The following is a 23,055-nucleotide window of genomic DNA, read 5'->3' on the forward strand; positions in this document are numbered from 1 at the left end:
TGCATTAGTATATGAAAGTTGGGTGTTATTTGCAAATACCTAAATATTGTCTCGTGTTATTTGCATTAAGCCTCGTACCTTTTATTCTTTTTTTTTTAAAACAACGGAATTAAGTTCCAACGATATTATAGTATTATATGATGCCAACACTAACAATATAGTATTATAGGAATAGAACTAGGGTGTTCTTAAGCTCACCAAAGTGTTTGGTGAGCTTAACTCCAAAACCGATCAAATCAGTTTTAAATGACGAATCCGAACCGTTGAAATCCGTCTACCTTACGAGTGATGCGTCTACATGTGAAAGTTTTAAACATTCAAATTAATTTAGTATAAAGTCAAGCGGTCAAAAAATGTTCAAAAAATGAAAGCACTAAAACTAATTTATTAACCTTTTAATTTTGACCTATTGACTTTATACTAAATTAATTCAAATGTTTAAAATTTTCACATGTAGACACATCACTCGTAAGGTAGGCGGGTTCCAATGGTTCGGATTCGTCATTTGAAACCGATTTGATGGGTTTTAGAGTTAAGCTCACCAAACACTTTGGTGAGCTTAAGAACACCCTAGTTCTACTCGTATTATAGTATCAGATATCGAATCATAATTAACTCTAATCAAAGTGAGCTTTGACAACATAAATAGAAAACTCAAGTTCAATATGCTACTACTAAGAAGATAATTCTCAACCAATTTTCAACAAAAAATAAAAATCCTTAATAATGACTTATATCTTAATTAACTCTATGAGTAAGTCGGTGTTTAATTTGTTATACTTGAGTAATTATAACGTACTGGCCAGCGGTGTGATGATTATTATAATGTGTCAAAGTTTATTAATTTCGGGTGGTGCAGCAAATGAACTTTCATGTGTCAAAGTTGTGACAATAAAGTTATGCTGACTAATATGGTAAAAAAAATATTCTCTTTAAAAAGTAAATGAAAAAGCTAAGAGTATGCACACATTATTTAATGACTACAATCATCATTTAGGAATGAGACTTTTTTTAATCTACAAATACAAATTGAGACCCGCTGGAAGTGAAGAAATGATATTATATATGTGTTGTTTTATTAGAAGTATATATTGGAGAAAGCTAAATTAATTACAAAATAAAATGTATAACAGAAGTTTAATATTTTTTTATAAAAAAAATTATTAGATTGTATATAATGAGGAGGGTTCCAATGCGTCATTTTTTTTATACCTCATCATACCTCATATTTTATATCTTCATTTTCTTCATATTCAAAGTCTAAATTGTCGATCCGAACCGTTCAACATGATATCCATACTAAAATATGATTAGGGATGAAATTTTATAATTTTTGAAATTTTTTTACTATTTTTTAAGATAGATAAAAAATCACTGTTTTTTGAACAGTTCAAAAACAGTGATTTTGTACCTATCTTAAAAAATTCCAAAAAATATAAAATTTCATCTCCATGCATATTTTAGTATAAATATTTTGTTGAACGGTTCAGATCGACAATTTGGACTTTGAAAACAAAAATATAAAATATGAGGTATGATGAGGTATGAAAAAAATGAGGCATTGGAACCCTCATCATATACAATTATGAAAATATCTATACATTGTATATACAAAATGAATAAATTAGAGTTTAACTTGAAGTTCTTGGAGATATCTAAAAAAGATCTTCCATAATTGAGATGTGTACCTATTTAGTTTACATATATGAGTAAATTTTTCTTTTACATGTTATCTTATTTGTATTGGAAGCTTAGATTACAAGTATACTATCTAAATTTCGTCAATACAATACCTGAATTGTAGGGACAACTCCAAGTTAGCACTAAACTTAAGATTTAGTTTAATAAGCTTAATTTTTAATATTTGATTTACAATTTTTTTTATTGTGTTAATATTTAGTTTAATAAGTTTGATGAGCCAATCAGTGTTCTTTATAAAATGGAAGTACAAAAAAAATGATTTTATTTCTGTCTAAATATATTTCTATTTTATTGGAGGCACTGCCCTATTTTGTGGGAAAGGATGTATATTGAGAACTGACAATAACTTTTTTTGAAAAAAATAATAATTGGAACCAGAAGTCATAAAAATACGAGTTTCTAGAATAAGGCAAGGTATTAATACTAAAAGATGAGAGATCAAGTTACAACAAGTTACAACAACTATTTTTTACATTTTCAAAGTCCAAATCGTTAATCCAAACCATTAGATGTGATCTCTATAATAAAATATGCTTGGAGACCAAATTTTACATTTTTTGGAATTTTTTTACTATTTATTAAGATGGGTACAAAATTCAATGGTCTGAATTTGACTAATTTTTGTACCCATCTTAATAAATAGTAAAAAAAATGTAAAATTTGGTCTCCAAGCACATTTTATTGTAGAGAACACATCTAACGGTTTGGATTGACGATTTGAACTTTAAAAATATAAAAAAATGATTGTTATAACTTGTTGTAACTCAAAAATTGTTGTAACTCGATCCCTCCTCATACTAAAAAAAGCTGCTTACGAACAATGTTGACAACCTTTTTTTTTATATGAAGCTTGATCAACAATTTTTTTTTTCTCACCTGCATAAAATGGGCGTGATATGCCTCTATAGCACGTAAAAGAATAAGAAGCCTTATCCTAAATCAAAATAGCTTTGAAGTTTCACATAACTGTAATACTGCACTAGTGGCCTGACAATAGTTGTTTCAAAGAACAAAATTCTAAAAATTGCGGTATGCAACTTTCTAATTCAACGCCTTTAGAATAAAACTTATGAAACGGATATACAGATAAAGAAATCAGTATACAAGATTTTCACAGGACCTAAATAGTGTCACATCTCATCTTCAAAACTTATACTAGCTGCTCTCCCATATAAATTAACTTATAGTCTTATATTATCCTTTTGTCAACCTAATAGACAATTTGGCTTCCGTAATTCTGTGCATTAACAGTTGACAAGTAATGAATGAAACAATACATGGGAGGACAAAGTAGAGTCTCTCCACTATAGATTAAACCAGAAATGAAAGTAATTTTTCAAGTATAAAACAATATTTAAGAAAATTGCATACTCTGTGAGTATTCTTTGCCTTATTCAACACCTATCTGTAGCAGCTACCTGAATTCAAAATAAAAGTACAGTACAAAATTAAAACATAATAAATCAAATTTTACAAATATATGAAAGAAATTATGCCTGGATTTTTAGTTAGTAGGTTAACTTTTGTTAATTGCATCTGGGGGCTTCCATCAGATACGGTGGATTGATCTGAGCCTTAGCTTGAGATGTATCTTAAACAGTTTCAATATATGAAATGGGCTATACCTTTTATTGAAAAAATGACAGAAATTTGTGTCCCGCAGCTTATACTAAAAGTTGTTGTATTTGCTAAACCACCAATAATTTTTTATGTTTGCCGCAAGCAAGTTATGTTTTGGTAATTTGCAAAAAACAACAAACAAAGCCCAACTGTCAAGGTTAAATTAAGGTGAAAATAATAATTGCCCCTGATTTTCTTATCTTCTCCAACCAAATTTAATATTAAATTAGTATGCAAAAACAATCCAACATATCTCTTTGTTTTATTTTTCCTCAACTACAGTTTGCAAATTGGCAAGGACAAAGTTGTCAAATTTGAATATGGTATGCCTTTCCATTGCATTAGCGTAAAGGTTGGATGTTATTTGCAAATACCTAAAAGTAGTTGTGTGCCAGCTGTGATTATAGTGAATATTAGGTGTGACTGCAGATATAGCAAAATACGTTTTTAAGTCATATGTAAAATAAAGACCCAGAGAAATTAAATTAGATGTGATACCTGTCAGTTTAGCCAACCGTGTTACAAAAGGTAATGTTAGTTGGTACCATCTTGAGATTCTGTATCATCAAGGATTACATATTTTGCGGCTCCATTCAAAGACGAGAGAGGCATTTCTTCTCTGTTTCCATCACCTTTCTTTACCTTTTGGTACCTTCATGCATCACAACCAATGTTATAAAATGCGGTTTCCATGCGGTATGCGGAAGGCCACCGCATACCGCATATGCAGAAATTTATGCGGTCTTATATATGCGGATTTCAAAATGAGAATTCATATACATATAAACAAATATGAGGTAATATGCGGTATCATATGAACAAGTATGCGGTAGCTGAATATGCGGTAATGGTAATAATATGTGGCCGCATATGCGGAACCGCATACAGATTTCTATGCGGATTACAACCGAATACGCATATGCGGCCGCATAGACCGCATTTTATTACACTGATCACAACAGGTTGAATTTTAAATAGCAATCTAGTTGAAAATTATTCAGGCAAGAAATTTGCAACGTTTTGAAATCATCCATCCAAAACCATCATCTAAGTGGAAATAAGCATAAATAATTAGTAAACCATGAGATGATGTAAGAATATACGTACTTGTACCAGTTGAACAAACCAACCCCAGAGGTTATGATGAGCAGTCCAATTCCTTTAAGCCATGTAAATGGGTCGTTGAAGAAGAGAACAGCAACCTATGTATATTTGTCAAGAGATACAAAAATCAAACAAATAAAACTCTTAAATAGGAAAGGAGGCAATATAAAGAAACAAGAATATCACAGCATCTTCATTTAACTTACCAACCCACCCCATAGGTGAAAAACACCATGACAACTGAAGCATTACCATAATTGTATATTATCGTTTAATTTTTTCCTTGTTATTAGATCTTTTCTTTAAATTTGGATAATGGTTGTGCTTTTTGTCTTTTATTAAAAGGGGCACAAATAAAAATGAGGATAATTGACAATATATTTCATGCCTCTATACTTAAAGAGTCAAAATGGGGACTGCTTGATAAGATAATAAACAGCAACAGGGTATTTCGCTGACCGTCCAAGAGTTAAAGGTGTCACAAGCTTTGGACAAAAATATAAGGTTGAAACCTACCAGTAAAATCAGTGTTATGCTATCAAACTAACAGTGTTATTGCATTTCTGCACAGAAGTTGGATATGCTATCAAACTAACAGCAGCTCTTTAATAAAATAAAAGGCTTTTCTTCTAAGATAAATAAAATAATCAAGGAAGCATGACATACTAAAATAGTGACAGCATCCTTGAAAATTCCAATAACAGTCACAGTTACTGCACTGGTATCCGAAACAAGAACATACTCTGTCAGAACCTGTGATTGCCAAGAAAAAAAAGAGACACCCACTAACTTCAAATATCTCAGTAAATAGTAAGAAAGTTCGTAGAAAATGGGTTTGTGCCTGCGCTATTAACTGCAATCTATGCTTTATACTCATGCATGTTGCTTGAATGCCCACTGATGCCAATATAGATGGGCTGGACTCAAGTCCAAAACATAACCAAACTTAAAACTTGAGAGCTTCAGTCTTGTCAGGTGGACTTTACCACAATTTGTTGGGCTAATTCACTTTGGATATAAAAGCACGATTGGAATGGATGGAGATATTGATCTCCCCTACCATTATTTAAATTTGAATATATTAAAAGACAGAATTTAAAAAAAGTTTGTTCCCAAGTATATTGGCATCTAAATACAACCTGATATTTAAATATACAAACAAAATTTATCTATGATTTTCACCGAGATGGATCGTGGTGTGATCTGACATGACCAAAGCTGTCAGCCTCACACTAGGTGACAATTGACAACCTTCTAAAATCTTTGATAAAAGCTAACAATAATTTCTATTAACATGAAGATCATCATCTGATCATCCACTTCAGACAGCACATTGGTATATTAGAGGCTGACACAGCAATACTGCAGAAAGTGAGTCCTTGTACTCACCATGAGAAAGGCCATGGCCCCACCAAAAAGCAGCAAAATGCAACTTCTTATTATGTGGCGAGGATTATTAAAAAAAATGCTTTTGCTAAATTCACTCCATGGATCTAATGCCAGAGATAAAATAGCAGTCACTATGGCCATGACAGGTGATACAGAACTCATCAGATTAATTGGATCTTTTAGACCTGAAAGGTATCAGCAATTAACATTTTAGTAATTAAAGACGGACAATAAGTTCAGTTTGAAAAAACAAGTTATATAAATTAGTATCAGCTTACCGTATCCCTCTTTCTTTGTGATAAGTTCAACAGCCACACAGGAAAAGATAAGAAAAAAGAGTTCAAGTCAGTATTGGAAGTTCAAAAATAAAATAATTTAAAAGGTGAGAAAATATCATGATAATCGTCCTTCTTTTTCCCTCTTGTGCTTTATTACAAAAAAAAAATAGCATCAACCAAAAACTTTTCAATACACAACATAATTAATCATTAAAATACCCAGAATGTCATTCTGATGGGGATTGTATTATCTTCTCAACCTTGCCAGGTTCGTATGTCCCATTTCCATTCAAACACATTTACAAAGGAAATAATATGTTTTCCAGGGGCATATGGCAACTTATTCCAGATAACTATAGATCACTAATGCATCAGGAAGAAAAGGAAAAACATCTGGACAAAATGAACCTGAAGGAGAATTTGAGTCATGGCCCATCTAAAGCCAGATAAAGCGGCTGCGAGCATGATTAAAATAAATCCCCACAGATTAAACTCTGTCGCCTTTGCAACTGAAAATTATACCATCTAAAGTTAAGCCAGCAACACACAAACCTAGAGAAAGAGAGAGAGATTCTGCCCAGGTTTCAAAAGAGAGAGAGAGAGAGAAACTAAGAGAGCATCATGTACCTGACAACAGGACTCCAACTGAAATGACAAACATGATCCCAAGAAGCTTAAGGCTTGGTTTTTCCAATCTTTGAAAACAAAACAAAGAATGAAGATTAGATATATTATTGATATTTCATGCAAGACTGTGCAAAACTTTAAAATACAAAGAAGAAACCCAAACTGAGAAATATATATGTACAGAATTTAAAATAAGGGACTTATTAGCTTATTAGGTATATCCAAGAAAGCAGAAAGAAAAGTTTCTCTATATTCTGCCCCCCCCCCCCCCCCCCCCCACACACACACACACACATAAAATTACAAACTGCTCGCCTCGTTCGACATTCTCTTTGAATGAAGGTGAGATAACCAAGGCTAGTTTGACCACTCCTTGGAGCACATGGGAGAGAAGGGGTTAGCTCTTTGGATCCATTCTCTTATATTTGCCAAGTATGAGATATTTCATTTGCGGAGGGAATATATAGATGGTTTATTAATGATTTTAGGGGCATCCATGGTTTTACATTCATTTTAATATCTATAAAATCAAGAAATTTGAGAGAAATCATATATTGTTATTAGTTAATTCAACTCACCTAAATGCAAAAGCGAACAAGAGTAAAAAAATTGGGCCTGCCGATTTACACTGAAAAATAAAAAACAGAGTTTAGGAACAGCATATTATTAACCCATTTAATATTCGGTTTTTATTTTTTTATTAAAAAGAACCTCACCATGGTAGCAAATGTAACAGTAATGAAAACAAGGGAAAGATTGCTCAAGTTTATATCTAGAGCCGTTGCTAAACCTAAGGGGACAACTGCACACCATATAAAAGAACATTAACACATAAGGGGAGTTATTAAGAGGAGGGTTCAATGTGACAACCTCTCTCTCATAGTAATATTTCAAAAGTATAAATCAAACCATCTTCAGAAGCCATGTCCAAGTAAAGTTCTTTGAGTTCATTTGGTACAAGATCAAGAAACCAAATTTAATGCACTAAAATTTATCAGTTACAAGTAAATCATTTGATCTTTCAGCCTTTTGGTCTTCTACTGAGTGAACTAAAGAAATTGCAATTGTACAAGCATGGTTTAATTGTGTAAAAGAACAAAATCAAGGTTTCAAGTTCATTTCGAACTTCGGAATTTTGAAATATTACTGCAAAAGAGAGGTTGTGTCCATTTGGGCACCAAAAACCCTCATTTATAAATAATATAAGATTGTAAACAGACAACCTGATTACATTAGCATAAAGAACACATTAACATGGAGAATGGATAAAATAAAAAAACTATAACAAGTACCCCGAATTGAGTAGTCTCTCCATGACATTTTGTCATCTCTGTTTCCTGACTTCCTTGATCGAAAAAAAATAATAACCTTTGAGAAGACCGCTTGCATTGTGAAATGTACAGTGTTCATCAGCAATGGCGCAGGAAAGTGAAAATATTTCTTCCCGAGCATCTCCTTATTATACCTTTATCAGATACATTTATAGATATGTAACAGAAGTCAAAATTCTGAACTTTAAGCTGACATGACAGAGATAACTACACCAATGCTCTAAACTAATCTCCTTTTGAATATGTGCATCTAAAATTTAGTTTTGCAAATGAATACTCGCCTTAGAGTTTGCTTGACAGAATAATAACCAACTCGGGCAGCCAAATGTGAAAGAAATCCAGAAACAGTGTTGTAATTTGGTCGAATAAGAAATAAGTGCCCTGGTGTTACTACCCAGGAAATAATTTAATGTGATTGATGGAGCACTTACAAGGTAAGGCACGTACTCAGAGTGTACCAAATGAGAACATACACCAAAATCTTCAGCACAAAAAATGGAGAAATCGATCTACCATCAGATTTCAAGCATTCGCCATGCAGTCCATTCTCTACATCAAAACTCGAGTGTCCCCTGTCCCCTGCTCCGTTATCAGATTTCCCCCTCTCTGACAAGCTTCCGTTTATAAAGGGTAGATCAATCTCCTCCGAATCAGCATCAGCAAGCGAACTCTTTGTCCCAGGGCCTCCATCATTGCACCAGCGCGAGAAGGAAGGCTCCTTTTTGAGCTGTGGTTTCTGACCTTCTAATTCTTGTTTTGATATTTCCTCTTCTATTCCTGTCTCTTCGTTTTCGTCTAATTCTTCAATTACTGGATCAGAGTTAGAACCTTCCATTATTGGAATGTGTTTTTGAGGGTAAGAGAAGCCAGATCTGGTTTACGGGTTTTGCTTTGTTCGTGCAACTGGACTCCCACTGGATCTATCAAGGGAAAGAAGAAGAAATTACAGCGAGTATTAAGAGAGAAGCGTGCGTTGAGATTGGGAACAGGTGAAACGAAGAGAAGATACAGTAGAGTTGACCCACTGTCGGTGGAAGTCAAACATCTATTCCGGTTAAAAAAAAAAAAAAAGGAAAGAGGCCACGTGTCCTCTTCTAAATAAGTATCTGATTCGATGTTGCTCAGAACTGGTAAATGATTAATAAAAAAAAATTCATGTATAATTTTTAGTAAAAAATTCTTTCATGTTTTTGAAACTGCCACCTCACGTTATAAATTCTAATAATATTAGAGATGTAGATACTCTAAATCGTGTAGAACTAGGGTTTTTTTAAGTACACCAAGTTTCTTTCTTGTAAAATCAAGTTTAAAATTCATCAAATTGGCTTCAAATGATGAATTCAAACTGTTGAAATTCACTTACCTTATGAGTGATGTATCTACATGTGAAAATTTTAAATATTCAAATTAATTTAGTATAAAGTCAAGTGGTCAAAATTTTAAGGTTAATAAATTAATTTTAATGCATTCATTTTTTAATCTTTTTTTACCACTCAACTCTATGCAAAATTAATTTTTAAATTAAAAAAAGTTTACATATAGATGCATCACTTGTAAGGTAGGTGGGTTTCAACGGTTTAAATTCATCATTTGAAACCGATTCGATGGATTTTAGACTTGAGTTCACCAAGGAGCTTGGTGAACTCAAGAACACCCTAGATCTACTCCTAAATCGGTTAGTTTTTCTTTTAAAATTTTCAATGAACGGTTCAGATTTATCCATTGCATATCTTAGAGGCTGAGCTGCATCAGGTGATAATCTCCTTTTTTTTTAAATCATCTTACATAATTTAGAAATCGTCTTTAAAGATCAGGGTATGTTTGAAGGCGAGTTAGAATAGCTAGAATAGTGAAATTTGAAACTAGTAAATGAGAATAGAGAAAAAAATAGTGGTTGCCATAATAGTGTGAAAATTGTGCTATTCAAATTAGTAAAAATTTTGTTTGTATTGTACATTTGAAATAGTAAATAATTATAACATAAAATAATAGTGTCAACAAAGATGCTAATTAAAAAGAAAAATAGACAAGTGGGGTCTCAAACAAATTGTCACAACGTGAATATGTTAAAAGTGACATCAATTTTGTCATTTTAGAACTGTGTTGATAGAAATTCAAGAAGAAAAAATCTCTCTTTAAATTTCTGAATATTAGCTATTTTAATATTTATAAAAAATAAAAATACATTTATTATAACTATTCTGAATAACAAAAATATTATTTGAATACATATTACTATTCCGAATAACATTTACTCTTTGAATAGCTTCTTTTCTAGTTATTCTCACTCCATTCAAACATATATGCTTTACTATATGCGGGTAAGCCGCACCGCTGGTTCATTGAGCTCAACTTGCAAAGTGTTGTTACTGTTGGGTTTTGTTACGCAAAAAATTAATCTATTTTATTGCACTGGTATAACAGACTAATATAACAAATAATACTTTTATTTCAAAAAAAAAAAAATAGTGAATAGTAATTGGGTACACTCTTCGAGCAAATATTTTAGGTCATAAATATTTATCAAGATATATTTTGACTATGCCTACGGGTTTTCATGCAAAAAAACAAAGATATATTTTGACTCGTCTTTATTCATTTTAATATCCACTCTAGAATCAAGAGCTTGAGAGAGAAGAGATAATATGGAAGGAGGCAAGGAGCAGAGGTTTGCTCATCGGGCAGTGAATATCTCCTACGATACCACAAAGAATAGAATAGTCTTAGTCGAGTCAACAACAACTTTTTATATCCATTTGAAATATAAGAACTGCTTTAAAATTCGTGCAAGCTTAAATTAAATGTTCGGAATCTAACTTGATAGAGTTAGTGATTAGAGAAATATATTAATTTTCGATCTTAATCAATCTTTCACTTCTCCTTATTTAAACAAGAATGAAAATTCAGAAACAATAAATTAATTTGATAATTTTAACAAATTTTAAAAAATATATAATTATAAAATTCAACAAACAAATATTATATAATATTATTAACATCATATACCTGAATTTTTTTTAAAAATCAGAACGTAGATGTTTACGTTGTTATACTAAATGCTATGGGTTCTATGTGTGGCGCTTAATTCAGATCGTATACAATTTGATGTTGCTAATGTTAGTGTAATAATTTAGAAGTCAATAATACGATAATTGATTATATATAAAGCTTTGTTCATGAATTGGATGATTAATATCATTTTGTTGCCTTGAGTATTATTGCATTTATGGATCATTTCGAGTTCATGACTGAAATTGTGAAACTCCATAATATAGATGATATATACTCTTAAAAGGTCACTGACCAAGGTAATTAGCAGGAACACTAATTACCGCTGTAAGGTTAGTATGTGGATTAAATGATGGTCAAGTTTTACAGACCATAGACAAAGAGTTGTCATTTTAATCACATAGATATATGTTCCAGGAACATGATATCTGACAGACCCCGAATGAAACATTATACGGAATTGTGTTCGTGTCATTAATGCTTTCATTCAGTGTTAAGTTCTAAAGTATGAGGTATTCATCTTTCCTACTAAGAAATGTATATGCGTGATTGTTATCAAACGCTGTCGGTAAAATGCAGTTATAATGGTAGCTCTTCGGTATACATGGCTTAGCTGAGGTAGTGATGGTTTACCAAAAGTACTATTGTCCCTCGTATCTCTATACGAGCTATAACATCACTGGACCCCTTGATAGAATAAGATTATCAGTGCGCGGTATGATTACAAGAGTAATCATATTTGATAATCTGCTCAAGATCAAGAAAAGATTAAGTTTACAAGGATGACACACACCTACCTTGAAACTAATCTGATAGTTATGAGACAGAAGAACAGACACAAGTAAATTGTTTACTGGATCGTGATATTGTACTGTACAGCATCATCTGTGTAATTGGATGGTCATGATGTGTTGCCAGATGCCGCTCATGATTATAGAAGTTAAAACAGTTTTAACTTTATTTACCAACATAACACAGATCCTATTGGGTCACACCATATAGGAGTTAATCGGAGAATCTTATTGTGATTGATTATAAATTGGTTATGATCAATAGTAAGATGGTTATAATTAATTATACGTGTTATAATTAAATTATAAATGTTATGTTAAAATAACAAGCAAAAACATTGGTTAATTTATAAACGTGTGTGACACGTTGTATAAAAGTTAACCGGTTAATTTATAAATGTGCAGGACATGTTGTATAAATTACCGAAATAACAACCGCAAGAAAAATATATATAATTTTTCAGAATAATTATACGAATATTATTTGTATTTGGGCCGAGGGCATTCAGGTCTTTTCAGATTCGTCCTTATCCGCATGACATGTCATCGATCATATCCAGATGACACGTCGTCGATCTTATCCACATGACATGTCATCCTTATCCATTCAATGGCATATCTTGTAAATAGGCATATGTTGAGGGGTATTTCGGTCTTTTGCGAACCTCCTCAAAAGCCTATAAATAGAAGGGTGCATGTAGAGAGAAAAACCGCTAATTCACTTGTATCGTTTCGTGCAGAATCGAATCGGTATTTTCTCTCTTTCTTGGTTTCTCTCCCAAATAGTGTTTCGGTTGAGAAAAGAAAGTTATACGTAGTTGACGTATAATCTTGCGGGTTGTTATGGAGTATATTTACGGGATCGATGAATAGTGTTTTACTGAATTTCGCGGTTTGTCAGTTTTTGCTTATTGATGAAACTGAGTAACCGAAAATTCATGTTTACGGGTTTTCGTCTTTTTCCCCGTGAATAGTGTTTTTGCAGAATTTTGCGGTTTATAGTATTTCTGGCAAAAGAAATAAACCACTCGCTGGTTAGTCCTGGTGGATAACCTATAGAGGTATCACACGTGTGATACTCCGAGTCGATTCCTTCCCTGGTGAGGCTCTACTCGCTCGATCTGCATTCCAACTGTGATTTGGAAACAAGGTATAAATATGTTATATTAATCTATTTAATTGGTAAGTAGATTAAAGTTTTAGAAATCAATCATGGAGTAGATCTGTAAAATGATTAAATTGGGTTTTGATGCCAAACGAATACTGAAGGTGGACCGCCTTGGAAAGTTTCCTGACATACCCTGTTTAATCCTTGGCTTAAGTTAGAAGTAAAATTTTTGTTTTACGTTCTTTCCGCAGCTTAAGCCTAAACGAGTTTTGGTTACCTCGAAACCCAACAGCTAAGGCCTACGGATTTTGTGTAGTGTGTATGGCCCTTGGCCCCTTAGCATAGTGACACACGAAAAGTTCGGGTTCGGCTCGGCGGGTTCAAAAATTCGTAATTTAGGTGTAATTATTTTATAATTCGGAAATGATTCGGTACAGTAAAAAAGCAAAAAAAAAAAAAATCTCCAAAACAAACCCCAACAAACAAAACAAAACAAAATTGACGTTTTTTTCATGTTTTTCTCACGAATAATTTGTGATTTCCGTTTTATTCGTGAATAAAATGTATTATACGTTTTTTTGCGTTTTATTCGGAATTCAATTCAGAAACGTAAAAAAAAAATGAATTAAATGCGAATAATTTGCGAGTCTTGTTACTATGCTCCTTAGGCCCTTACCCCTTGGTTGTATACAATAATACAAATGCATTGCCACACGGACACGATAGTTCATAAATGAAATAAAAACAGAAAAAATAGGAAACTCTAGATCAAATGCTGATTGTCGAGTCATTAAATCCAAAGAACCGAAGATGCTCCAGTTCTCATGTCTACGAGGTGAAGTGGATCCTACCACGTGCGGTCCACGTGGTGTTGCAAGAGATTCGCTGCTGAATGTATAATGAAGACAACATTTGTCGTAATAAAAGGATTGACAAAATCCAACCAAAATTTATGAATTACGACATCACAAAGGGGTACTATGACAAATGTATTTCGAAAATTTGGCCAGCTCCATGCAGCAAATAATATTCTAGATTTCTCGGAAAAGAGTATTGAAAATTACCGATTTTTTTTTCTTACCATCTTCCCAAAAAAAAAAAATAATAATAAACCCAAAAGCTACTTCTTAAAAAGACTTCCGGAATTACAAAAATCCGCAGATAATATACAAATATTAATTTTACTGGATTTCGTGCCGTTTCGGTTGTCAGTTGGTTGCATAGAAAGTATATAATAACAAGTCATAGAAAGTTGACGAAAACTTAACCTAATCAAATTGATGAGACAGTACATAGATGAATTGCTCGCAATAAGTATATGATACCAAGCAGGGACGGACCAGGATATTCGTGGGGGGTCAAAAAAATATTGAATCGAATTTAAATTCATTAACTAATTGAGTACTCGATAAAAAAAAAATAATGTTTTGACTTATATTTTATAATATCCTGACTTATAATTTCTGATCCTATAACTTATATTATCAATTATAATTCAAAAAATTTATTTTGATTTTAACACTAAATTTAACCCGAATTGCAAATCAAACATTCCGATGAGGAGACAAAAAATTTTCAGAGAGGTGCAAAGTCAATTCCAATAAATCACCACTAAAATTCAAAATCTAGAGAGAAGTCTGCCTCCTTGTGCTACATTAGATCCGCCCCAGATATCAAATATGAAAATTCAACAAAAATGAACAAAAGAGGTAAAAAGGCAATTCAAAAATTGTAATTCCAATAGAGTAGAAGTCAACCTTGCATGTTAGAGTTGGTAGTACCTAACCAGAACTATCAAATTATTCTTCCATTATGGTACTTGTCAGTTGCCAGGAAGCAAGGAGAAACCATGTAAAATTTCTGTATACCGGATGAGGGATTCAGTAGATCTGAACCGTTCTTTTTTACTTGGCACAAAACTCAAAGCCCAATAATATTGGAATTCAGTAGATCTGTATACCGGATGAGGAATTTTCAAAGTGGTTTAATAAATAGTAAAAAAAAATTTCAAAAAATGTAAAATTTGGTCTCCAAGCACATCTTAATATGTAGATCGTATCTAACGGTTTGGATTGACTATTCGGACTTTGAAAATGGAGAAAAATGATAGGGTACATTTGGGTGCACAAAAATTTGGGTGCATTTGAACCCTCCTCTATATATATATATGTGTGTGAGGAGGGTTCAAATGCACCCAAATTTTTGTGCACCCAAATGCACCCTATCTTTCAAATTCTTTTTCTCCATTTTCAAAGTCCGAATAGTCAATCCGAACTGTTAGATGCGATCTATATATTAAGATGTGCTTGGAGACCAAATTTTATATTTTTTGAAATTTTTTTACTATTTATTAAGTCACTTTGAAAATTGCTGATTTTACATTTTCTGGACCATTGAATCAGCGATTTTCAAAGTGGCTTAATAAATAGTAAAAAAATTCTAAAAAATGTAAAATTCGGTCTCCAAGCACATCTTAATATATAAATCGCATCTAACGGTTCGGATTGACTATTCGGACTTTGAAAATGGAGAAAAAGGATAGGGTGCATTTGGGTGCACAAAAATTTGGATGCATTTGAACCCTCCTCATATATATATATATATATACCATATATTTTTGTGCTCCTGTATAGCTCGTGTTTGAAGGAATTATTTCTTTGCCCCATTTCTTATTTCCTTTTTTTCGAAAAGTATATGAATATTGTTGGAGTCTATTGTCATACAAACTATCATATAGTGAAGTAGAATGTTTCATATTAGCAATAGTTCGTTTATACTTCATAGAGTTTTCTTTTCTCCCTTGCTCGAGAAAACCGGTGCACATAATGGAATTTCCATTTTCCAATTGAAATTTAGATGTTACCAGAAATTCCTTTGTTAACAAAATTAACAAGATATTTCCAAATAAAGTCGACTGCTTTCAAAGAATAGTTCCCGCTCAGCCAATACCACCTAAATGCGGCATTTTATTTAAAAAATAAATAAAAAGAAAACAGAATTACGGAATCATACATTCTCATCAGTATCACTTTAAAGATGGATGCTGAACCTATAATTAATACTGTGCGTCTGTGCGAAACAGTGTGCTAAAAAAATCAAGGGACTCAAAATGCCATGCTCTTCAGCAACAAGCCAACAACAACCACCATATCCTAGATATTAATACCTCCATGCAATTTATGAATTAAGGTTTGGTTAAAAAATTAAATTAAATAAAAATCCAATTGGTATCAGGGACCAATTCAAGGAGGTTCAGGAACTAGCCACAGAAGAACAAGATCAGTGGAATTTCCTTCACTGACATGAGAAGAGTTTCATGTTTCATTGCTTTGAATTTTGGGAATCTTTGTTTGTTGCTTTTGTTTCTTTCCTTTTTCTTTCTTTCTTCGTTTTCTTTTTCTACTCTTTTTTTTTTTAACTTTTAAGGTTCAACTAAGTTGAACATTGTAGAACTTTTTGTAACAGGTTTCATATTAAAACCTATTTAATGATTTCAATAAAACAAATAAGGACTAGATCCTTATTTTTCCTATAAAAAAAAAACCTAATTGGTACAATCGAGCTTTTCAATGGAGAAACTTTCAGTAGCATTTTTATTTTTTTTCATGTTGTAGTACTGGAGTGTTCCTTCATAAATTTAAAAACAAATGTGGGAAAAGAGAACAAAACAAAGAGAAGCAGTTTCATCACAGTAAAATCAACTATTCCAAACAAGAATTACCTTGCAATGGTAGCTATTTATGCAACTCAAGATGCAGATGCACTTAGGATTTATGATCGACCCACCCATAATATCAATTTTCAAATTGAATGAAAAATATTAAAAAATTGTCTAAAGAAAAATACTCTGACCTGCTAATAAATACATATATTCCCTAAACTCCTAAAATAAACACGGAAACTGCGAAATTGCACAGACTACCAAACAAACCTACTGCAATCTGATCTTACATCAAAATTTACCTTGGAGTTTTAGCCTTCAAACACCTACCAAACATCCCGCATCTGATGAGAGAGCTAGGTCGTCTTGACCTCATCCTCAATTTTGAAAGATGAACTGTAATCTGAAATGAAAATTCAAAGTCCTCTATAATTTTGTACAATGCCAAAGGCACTTGTGCTTGTTTACTGTGCAAATTTAGATTGATGTGCAAAAGATTGAGCTTGAAGAACTTCCCAACTATTAGTACATGAAACAAGGTCCAGTAACAAGTAAATTTATGCCTTGAGAACCCCACCAGATTGGACTCCTGTTTGTTTTCCTTTTCCTTTGATTTTTGGGAGTATATGCACATTCGCATGTCTTATTAAAATGACTTTACATCAAGAAATTAGAACATAGTTACCTTCTTTTGACTAGCTTTAGTTGCTCTCCAGCAGAGTAAACTGCGTGAACTAGGCTCCAATCTCCTGCAAAATCTCAAGTCATCAGTATTATTTATTTATTATTATTATTATTATTTATTTGTTTTATTATTATTTATTAAATGGCCCCAAGAGTTGAACCTGCATCTCTCTACAGGGCTCACACCACTGTGCAAAGCCCGCAGTTTATTCTAAACACATATTATAATAATTTAAATATGTTAACAGTGCAAAAAAAAAACTTACAAGTTCTCCCTCTCAAGCTTTTCAGCAATTGATCCGTCTTTTTTTCTAGAACCCATTTCCCATCCCTCTGATAGAGGTGCCAAATGCTGTTTATAACCCGAAGAACAAGCCTCTCCAATCCAAAAGCTCTTATTTCTCTTCCCCATACCCAACCCTACAGGTCCAGTTTGAATTACTTCACCTTCTGTTAGAATATGGGGCCCAATAGCTCTGACAAAATGTTCATTCTCGTGCTCGGAATAAAAATGCCTGTTCTGGCTAGTCAAGGATCGCCTCAGTGTCATGCCATTCTCAGGATTTTCAATTTCTTTTTTGGATTCGTATCTGATTTCAAGAATGACCCCACAGGAGAGCGTGGCCTCAAATGCATTTAAAATCTGGCCCCTGAACTTCTCAGCTTTGGATTTGTTTGCATTTGAGCTAAATGTTAATTGTACTGTAGGAGCTGCACAAAGGAGAAAAAAGGGAAAATAAATAAATCAGAGTCGAGGCATGAAAGATTGGTTTCATGAAGATCATTGGTAGTCCATTTGGAATTTCTACACACATTCTTCAAAAATTAATTGGAAAAGGTACTGAGAACAGTAGAAGGACAGTTAACAATAAATTACCTTCCCCTAAGGTAACTGAATTAAGCTTTGCTTCTTGGATCAAGAACCTTTTAAGTGAGTCGGACTGAATATTGTAGAGCACTTCTTGCCAAATTTGGCTATTATCAAGCCTACTCCTTGCACCATAATTCGAGGTGCTGGGGGCACTTTCGTCATTTTTTCTCCTACAGGGGAGAGCATCATCGTGGTCGGAGTTTCCTTGCATAACTCTCTCATGTAAATTTTCACGGATGGTAGGAGTATGGTTATTGCTTGAGGTTGCACCTGATGAGGTTGGCAGCAAGTAATTTTGGTCGGGAGCAAGTTGAAGCAATGCGGCAGTTAGCCATGTGACCTTGTCTGCTGTAACTCTCAGCTGCTTCTCAGCCTCAGAAAGTATTCTCAGAGCCTGGCGCAATTTCTCCATGTCTTCCTTTGATACTATTGCACCAAAACAAGAATAAGTACTAGCAATAAACTTGTATAAAAAGAAATCTTTACAAAGATAACACTTTTGATTTAAGGAAATTATGAGAAATATCTAGTGTAAAATAGGATGTGCAATAAGAACACATAAATATCAGAAATCCCAGAGTATTCAATTGCCTACCAGAGTCGGTGAATTCTCAACCCAAAATTTTTTTACAATGCAACACGAGTCAATTTCCCAATGAATGACGAAGTAGAGCAACTTTCTAAAATGCAATTTCTATAAGAACTCGTCTGTTACCAACTAATCAAGGAAATATGTCCCCAGTGTTCTTACATATGCAGTCCAAACAATGAGCAGGCCAATCATACCAACAAATTGTGATCTATGGGAAGAATTTTGGAAATTTAGTTCTCACTTCAATACCGAAGTGTTTTTTGCTCTGTATATATCTCTCACTGCAACAGATCTCACAATAGTAAAAAATATATAAGAATGTGACGGGAAAAATTGGAAAGCTATTTATTTTCTGTTTGCTTACAGTTTGGCTGCTTGAAAAACTTTCTACGTCTTTCTGAACTGAATGCATAGCTCCCAGCAAGAATATCGGTAATTACTGTGGCGAGTTGTGACATTAGTGCCAAGGGCTCCACCCCAGTCTCTATCAGTTGTCTTAATTTTTTAACAGTGTTTATTGTGTCAGCTGATAATGCCAAATCCAGCAGGTCCACCAGCTTGTCATCAGAGATCATCCCAACCTGATAAAATATTAATTAAAATAAGCAACACTATACATATACAAAAAGTCACATTGAACAAAGCATGGATTAACATATAAACTATTCAGCATTCTTTTGTTTAAGCTATGCAACCCTGCAATCTGCCAAAATATCACACAAACCCCAGCAAAGCAAGAAACATCATACATATTCCTAGAAAACATAAGAGACATGGTGTATACCCCAGCCCCCACCCCTAAATATGAAAACTATTTTCCGTGTCCCTTCTATCTCATTTAGTTTTCATATACATGGATAGTATACAAAGATGTTGCAGTATCTTTTAAAAAGGAAACATAAGAGAAGGGGCATGCATTAAATTTACAATTTAAAGATATACATGGAAAGAAATAATGATGCTTTTGAATTATGGTGGTATTAAAAATGAGGAGTTTTGTACAATATGGAAGTGTAGAATACCATTTAAAGTTAGAATATTTTTGTGATTACTTGAGCAAAAAAAACTACTAATAAGGGTAAATTTGAGTGCAAAAGGTTGGCAAGGGGATGTGAGTTGCTTATTTTGTGGGGAGCCTGAGACTACTTCACATTTATTTGTTAACTGTCCTTTTGTTAAGTGTATATGGTCTTGGATAGCAAATTATAATAACTTTGAGTATGATTGTTCATCTATAGAGGATTTATGGTTTATAGGTAGGTGTATTCCTTTGAAAGATGCATTATTGGTAGAGTTAGTAAGGGGTGCTGTGCTATGGACAATTTGGTTAGTTAGAAACAAACTTTGTTTTCAAGGGGTTAGAACTACACCAAGGAATGTTGGGCTTCAAATTTTATCTTTGGCAAATTTTTGAATTAATTATAGAAATGATGGCTCTAAGCTTAAACTTTCTTTAATATTACCTAGTGATGTTTCAATTCTTCCAATTACCTTTGATGGATTGATGATACAGGAGGGTTTAGAGGTGGCTATTCATGAGGAAGAGGTCCTGCCTCTTTTAGGTGGAAGAGGCCAAGAGGAGATGTAGACCAGGAGTGATACATATCCTAAAAGATGAAGGACTTTTATGTTTTTTTGTTAACTTTCTAATCTTCTTAGTTGTTGGATTATGCTATGGTGTTTTGTTTTGTATTTTATAGTTGTTTTGTTAATTGACTTTTCTTTAGGAAGGCTTATATGATGTAATATTTTAGGTTGATTTTTGTAAGGGGTGTGGTACCAATCCCCAAACGCTTGATTTTCAATAGGAAATCGGTGGGAGTAACCCACTTTTATCAAAAAAAAAAAAAAAAATGTTGTATACAATCCACAAGTCCCTCCTAAATAGTTCAATGTATAAAATTCATACCATTAGAAAGTCTAAAATTCAAAGAAAAATTAAACATCCAACCAAAAGAGAGTAAAAAGAAAACTCACAAGCTCTTGAACAAGAGTGACTGAAATCCTCTGCCCCAACAAACTCAGCTGCTCAAGGGTCATCTCAGCATCTCTTAAAGACCCATCTGACCGAGAGGCGATCAATTTCAACGCATCTCTATCCACTTCCAAGCCTTCACTACTGGATACCCATTGCAATGCATTTACTATTTCCAATTCCTTCAGCTTTGGGAAAAAGAATTTCTGGCACTTGGAAATCACCATGTGCGGCAGATCAAGACTGGCACTTATTAGGATAAAAACCACATTATTAGACTCCTTGTCAATAGCCCTTATGATTGTGCCCCACATAACAGGAGATAAATTAGTACACTCATCAATAATCAACACATGGTATTTATTGGAGTGGTAACGATTGGTTTCAAGGACTTTCTCGAACTTGGTGGAATTATCAACTGGGCGTAACTCTATTATGTACTGGTTCTTGCCAAGATTGTGCGAAATACAGGAGTTGCACATGTCACAAGGTTTAGGTTGTTCGACTGACTGGCAGTTCAAAGCCTTGGCAAAGACCCGTGCACAAGAGGTCTTCCCTGTCCCATGAGGCCCGTAGAACAGATAAACCGAGCCGATTTTTTTCCTTGCAACAGCATTTGCCAAGGCTTGTGTGACAAGGCTCTGACCAACTATATCTTTGAATGTTTTAGGCAGATACTTCTGAGTAAGGCTACGGCTTTGCCTACAATTGCCTTTACCGGATCTAGAATCGGACTGCGTGTCGGAATAGGAATCGTTTCCTGATTCCTCTGCCAGTAAAGGAAGTGACTCAGATTCTGATTCAGATAGTGTTTCTGATTCTGTTGCAGTATTGATGCGAAAGCTCGGCCTATCCAAATTTGACCCACTCCCTTGAAAATGTTGGGAATTTCCATCTGCATCTCTGACTCTTGCATCAGCAAGGCCACAAGATAGGCTCTTTTCAATAAATGACTTACCTCGGTGGTGAATCCTTGACCAATTCCAAGGAATCCCGCATACATTTTTTGTATCTTGACATGCATCCAACTCCACTTGCTGTTTTCCCTCTCCAGCTATCTGTGACTTGTGAGCTTTTTCTGAAATTCCAACTCTAGCCCGGGATCTCCTCACATTAACACTGCGACGATCTCTCTTTGCCCCTTTGTACCTCTGTTTCCTTTTCGGCATTTCTTCTAGCTGCTCTAATAGGGTTTTGAGCTCATGCGTACTCCTCCTGCTCTTTTTACTGGACACATCCAGTTCACTGAAGGATCTGGGGCTACTGGATGGGTCTTGCAGGGACCTGGACCGCTGAAGAGCTATCAGGTCTCGTATAAGGGACTTGTGCTCGGACAGGACCCCCATCGGACTGTGCCGGTGCATGTGGATCGAATTGGTGAGGTGCCCATGCGATTCGATATGGTTTTCTTTTGTTGTACTGGTTTTGTTGCGCTGAGAAGCTCTAGCCATGGAGGAAGGTTACACTTTGGTATTGGGCTTGTAAATTTTCATTGTTCGCAGAGGTGAAGTTACAAGTTTAACCTGATAAAATAAATCAGATTGAGAATGGGAGATTAACTATACTGGTTTTACTGTCGAGAATAAAATAGAACAAAAAGAAAAAACATAGGAAAAATAAGCGGCTAACCGGAGAAGCAATGCATCATTTCGCCTGAATCAATGGAGGTCGCACTCATGAAGCTCTCTCTCCTTGTTCTTCCTCTTTAACTGAGAGATCCCTGGTGCGGTTGTATGCTGAGCAGATGCGTCCAGCAGTCGGTGCTCACTGCCTTCTCTCTCTTTTATTTTTTTCTTTTATGAGAGTTGGTGCTTACCGCTTACTGATTTCGCATCCGAACAACAGGCAGAATTTCAATTAAAGAAATTAAAAAAGGATAACAGAGTGTGCGCTTGATCTTCTATGTCCGAGTTAAAAATGGCTTAGCGTACGATTACTTACGGAAGTAAATTTGGAAGTTAGTATCTTTGGATGCTTAAATGATTGGTTATATACCATGTCTGTCGTTTGTGGCTTTGTGCATATTTATGAGTTATGACTGCGTGCTGTAATCCTTTAAATGGATTAAACATGTTTCAATTAGAGAATATCACAGCTGTAGCCAACCTCGTCAGGAAAAAGAGGAAGGTAAGAGTAATTTTTCGAGAAAAAAATATTTGTATTCAATAAAAGTGTTTATATATTAAATATAAAAATTCTAAGCGTTATATTTTTACTTATTCAACAATGTGTTTACTTTGACCTTTTTATGATCATTTGTAATAATAAAAACAGCTAGCGAACATATTAAATATAGAGGAGGGTTCAAATGCCT

The 23,055-nt window shown here is 33.9% G+C and overlaps 2 protein-coding genes and 1 long non-coding RNA gene across 4 annotated transcripts; 1 reads left to right on the forward strand and 2 right to left on the reverse strand.

Annotated features, from left to right (window-relative positions):
• Nucleotides 1-2,573: 2,573 nt before the first annotated feature.
• Nucleotides 2,574-3,477, forward strand: LOC144563025 (uncharacterized). The gene is made up of 2 exons (XR_013514238.1): nucleotides 2,574-2,996; nucleotides 3,031-3,477. It is a non-coding gene; the product is annotated as an uncharacterized LOC144563025 (long non-coding RNA).
• On the reverse strand, nucleotides 2,844-9,024 carry LOC144563024 (putative sugar phosphate/phosphate translocator At1g06470). Of its 2 annotated transcripts, XR_013514237.1 has the most exons (13): nucleotides 8,482-9,024; nucleotides 8,012-8,184; nucleotides 7,436-7,521; nucleotides 7,298-7,347; nucleotides 6,720-6,787; nucleotides 6,501-6,601; nucleotides 6,093-6,105; nucleotides 5,815-5,999; nucleotides 5,092-5,178; nucleotides 4,429-4,523; nucleotides 3,820-3,973; nucleotides 3,696-3,744; nucleotides 2,844-3,119 (listed from the first exon to the last, which is right to left on the reverse strand). XR_013514237.1 is itself a non-coding variant. In XM_078312396.1 (12 exons), the coding sequence occupies exons 1-11, from the start codon at nucleotides 8,883-8,885 to the stop codon at nucleotides 3,856-3,858; spliced, it is 1,380 nt and encodes a 459-aa protein (XP_078168522.1). In that variant the 5' UTR covers nucleotides 8,886-9,023; the 3' UTR covers nucleotides 2,844-3,119; nucleotides 3,820-3,855. The 2 variants fall into 2 exon arrangements, 1 of the variants encoding a protein (XP_078168522.1); XM_078312396.1 differs by lacking the exon at nucleotides 3,696-3,744 and having other exon boundaries at nucleotides 8,482-9,023.
• Nucleotides 9,025-16,639: 7,615 nt separating this feature from the next.
• On the reverse strand, nucleotides 16,640-22,506 carry LOC144563196 (protein STICHEL-like 4). The gene is made up of 7 exons (XM_078312616.1): nucleotides 22,371-22,506; nucleotides 20,744-22,264; nucleotides 19,131-19,347; nucleotides 18,181-18,600; nucleotides 17,570-18,014; nucleotides 17,305-17,368; nucleotides 16,640-17,022 (listed from the first exon to the last, which is right to left on the reverse strand). Exons 2-7 carry the CDS (start codon nucleotides 22,190-22,192, stop codon nucleotides 16,918-16,920), a joined length of 2,700 nt encoding a protein of 899 aa, XP_078168742.1. The 5' UTR covers nucleotides 22,193-22,264; nucleotides 22,371-22,506; the 3' UTR covers nucleotides 16,640-16,917.
• Nucleotides 22,507-23,055: the final 549 nt, after the last annotated feature.

This window comes from Carex rostrata, chromosome 12 (assembly GCF_964058835.1).
Source record: "Carex rostrata chromosome 12, lpCarRost1.2, whole genome shotgun sequence".
NCBI lineage: Eukaryota > Viridiplantae > Streptophyta > Magnoliopsida > Poales > Cyperaceae > Carex > Carex rostrata.

Excerpts from the sequence above, each read along its gene's own strand:
- LOC144563024 (XM_078312396.1), bottom strand. The coding sequence starts at position 8,885 with ATGGAAGGTTCTAACTCTGATCCAGTAATTGAAGAATTAGACGAAAAC. Across the intron at positions 8,185-8,481 it reads CTGAGTACGTGCCTTACCTT|GTATAATAAGGAGATGCTCG; the intron begins GTAAGTGCTCCA and ends TATCTGATAAAG. Across the intron at positions 7,522-8,011 it reads GAGAGACTACTCAATTCGGG|TTGTCCCCTTAGGTTTAGCA; the intron begins GTACTTGTTATA and ends TATGGTGTGCAG.
- LOC144563196 (XM_078312616.1), bottom strand. The coding sequence starts at position 22,192 with ATGGCTAGAGCTTCTCAGCGCAACAAAACCAGTACAACAAAAGAAAAC. Across the intron at positions 18,601-19,130 it reads GTTTTTCAAGCAGCCAAACT|TATCAAAGGAAGACATGGAG; the intron begins GTAAGCAAACAG and ends TTGGTGCAATAG. Across the intron at positions 18,015-18,180 it reads TTCAGTTACCTTAGGGGAAG|CTCCTACAGTACAATTAACA; the intron begins GTAATTTATTGT and ends TCCTTTGTGCAG.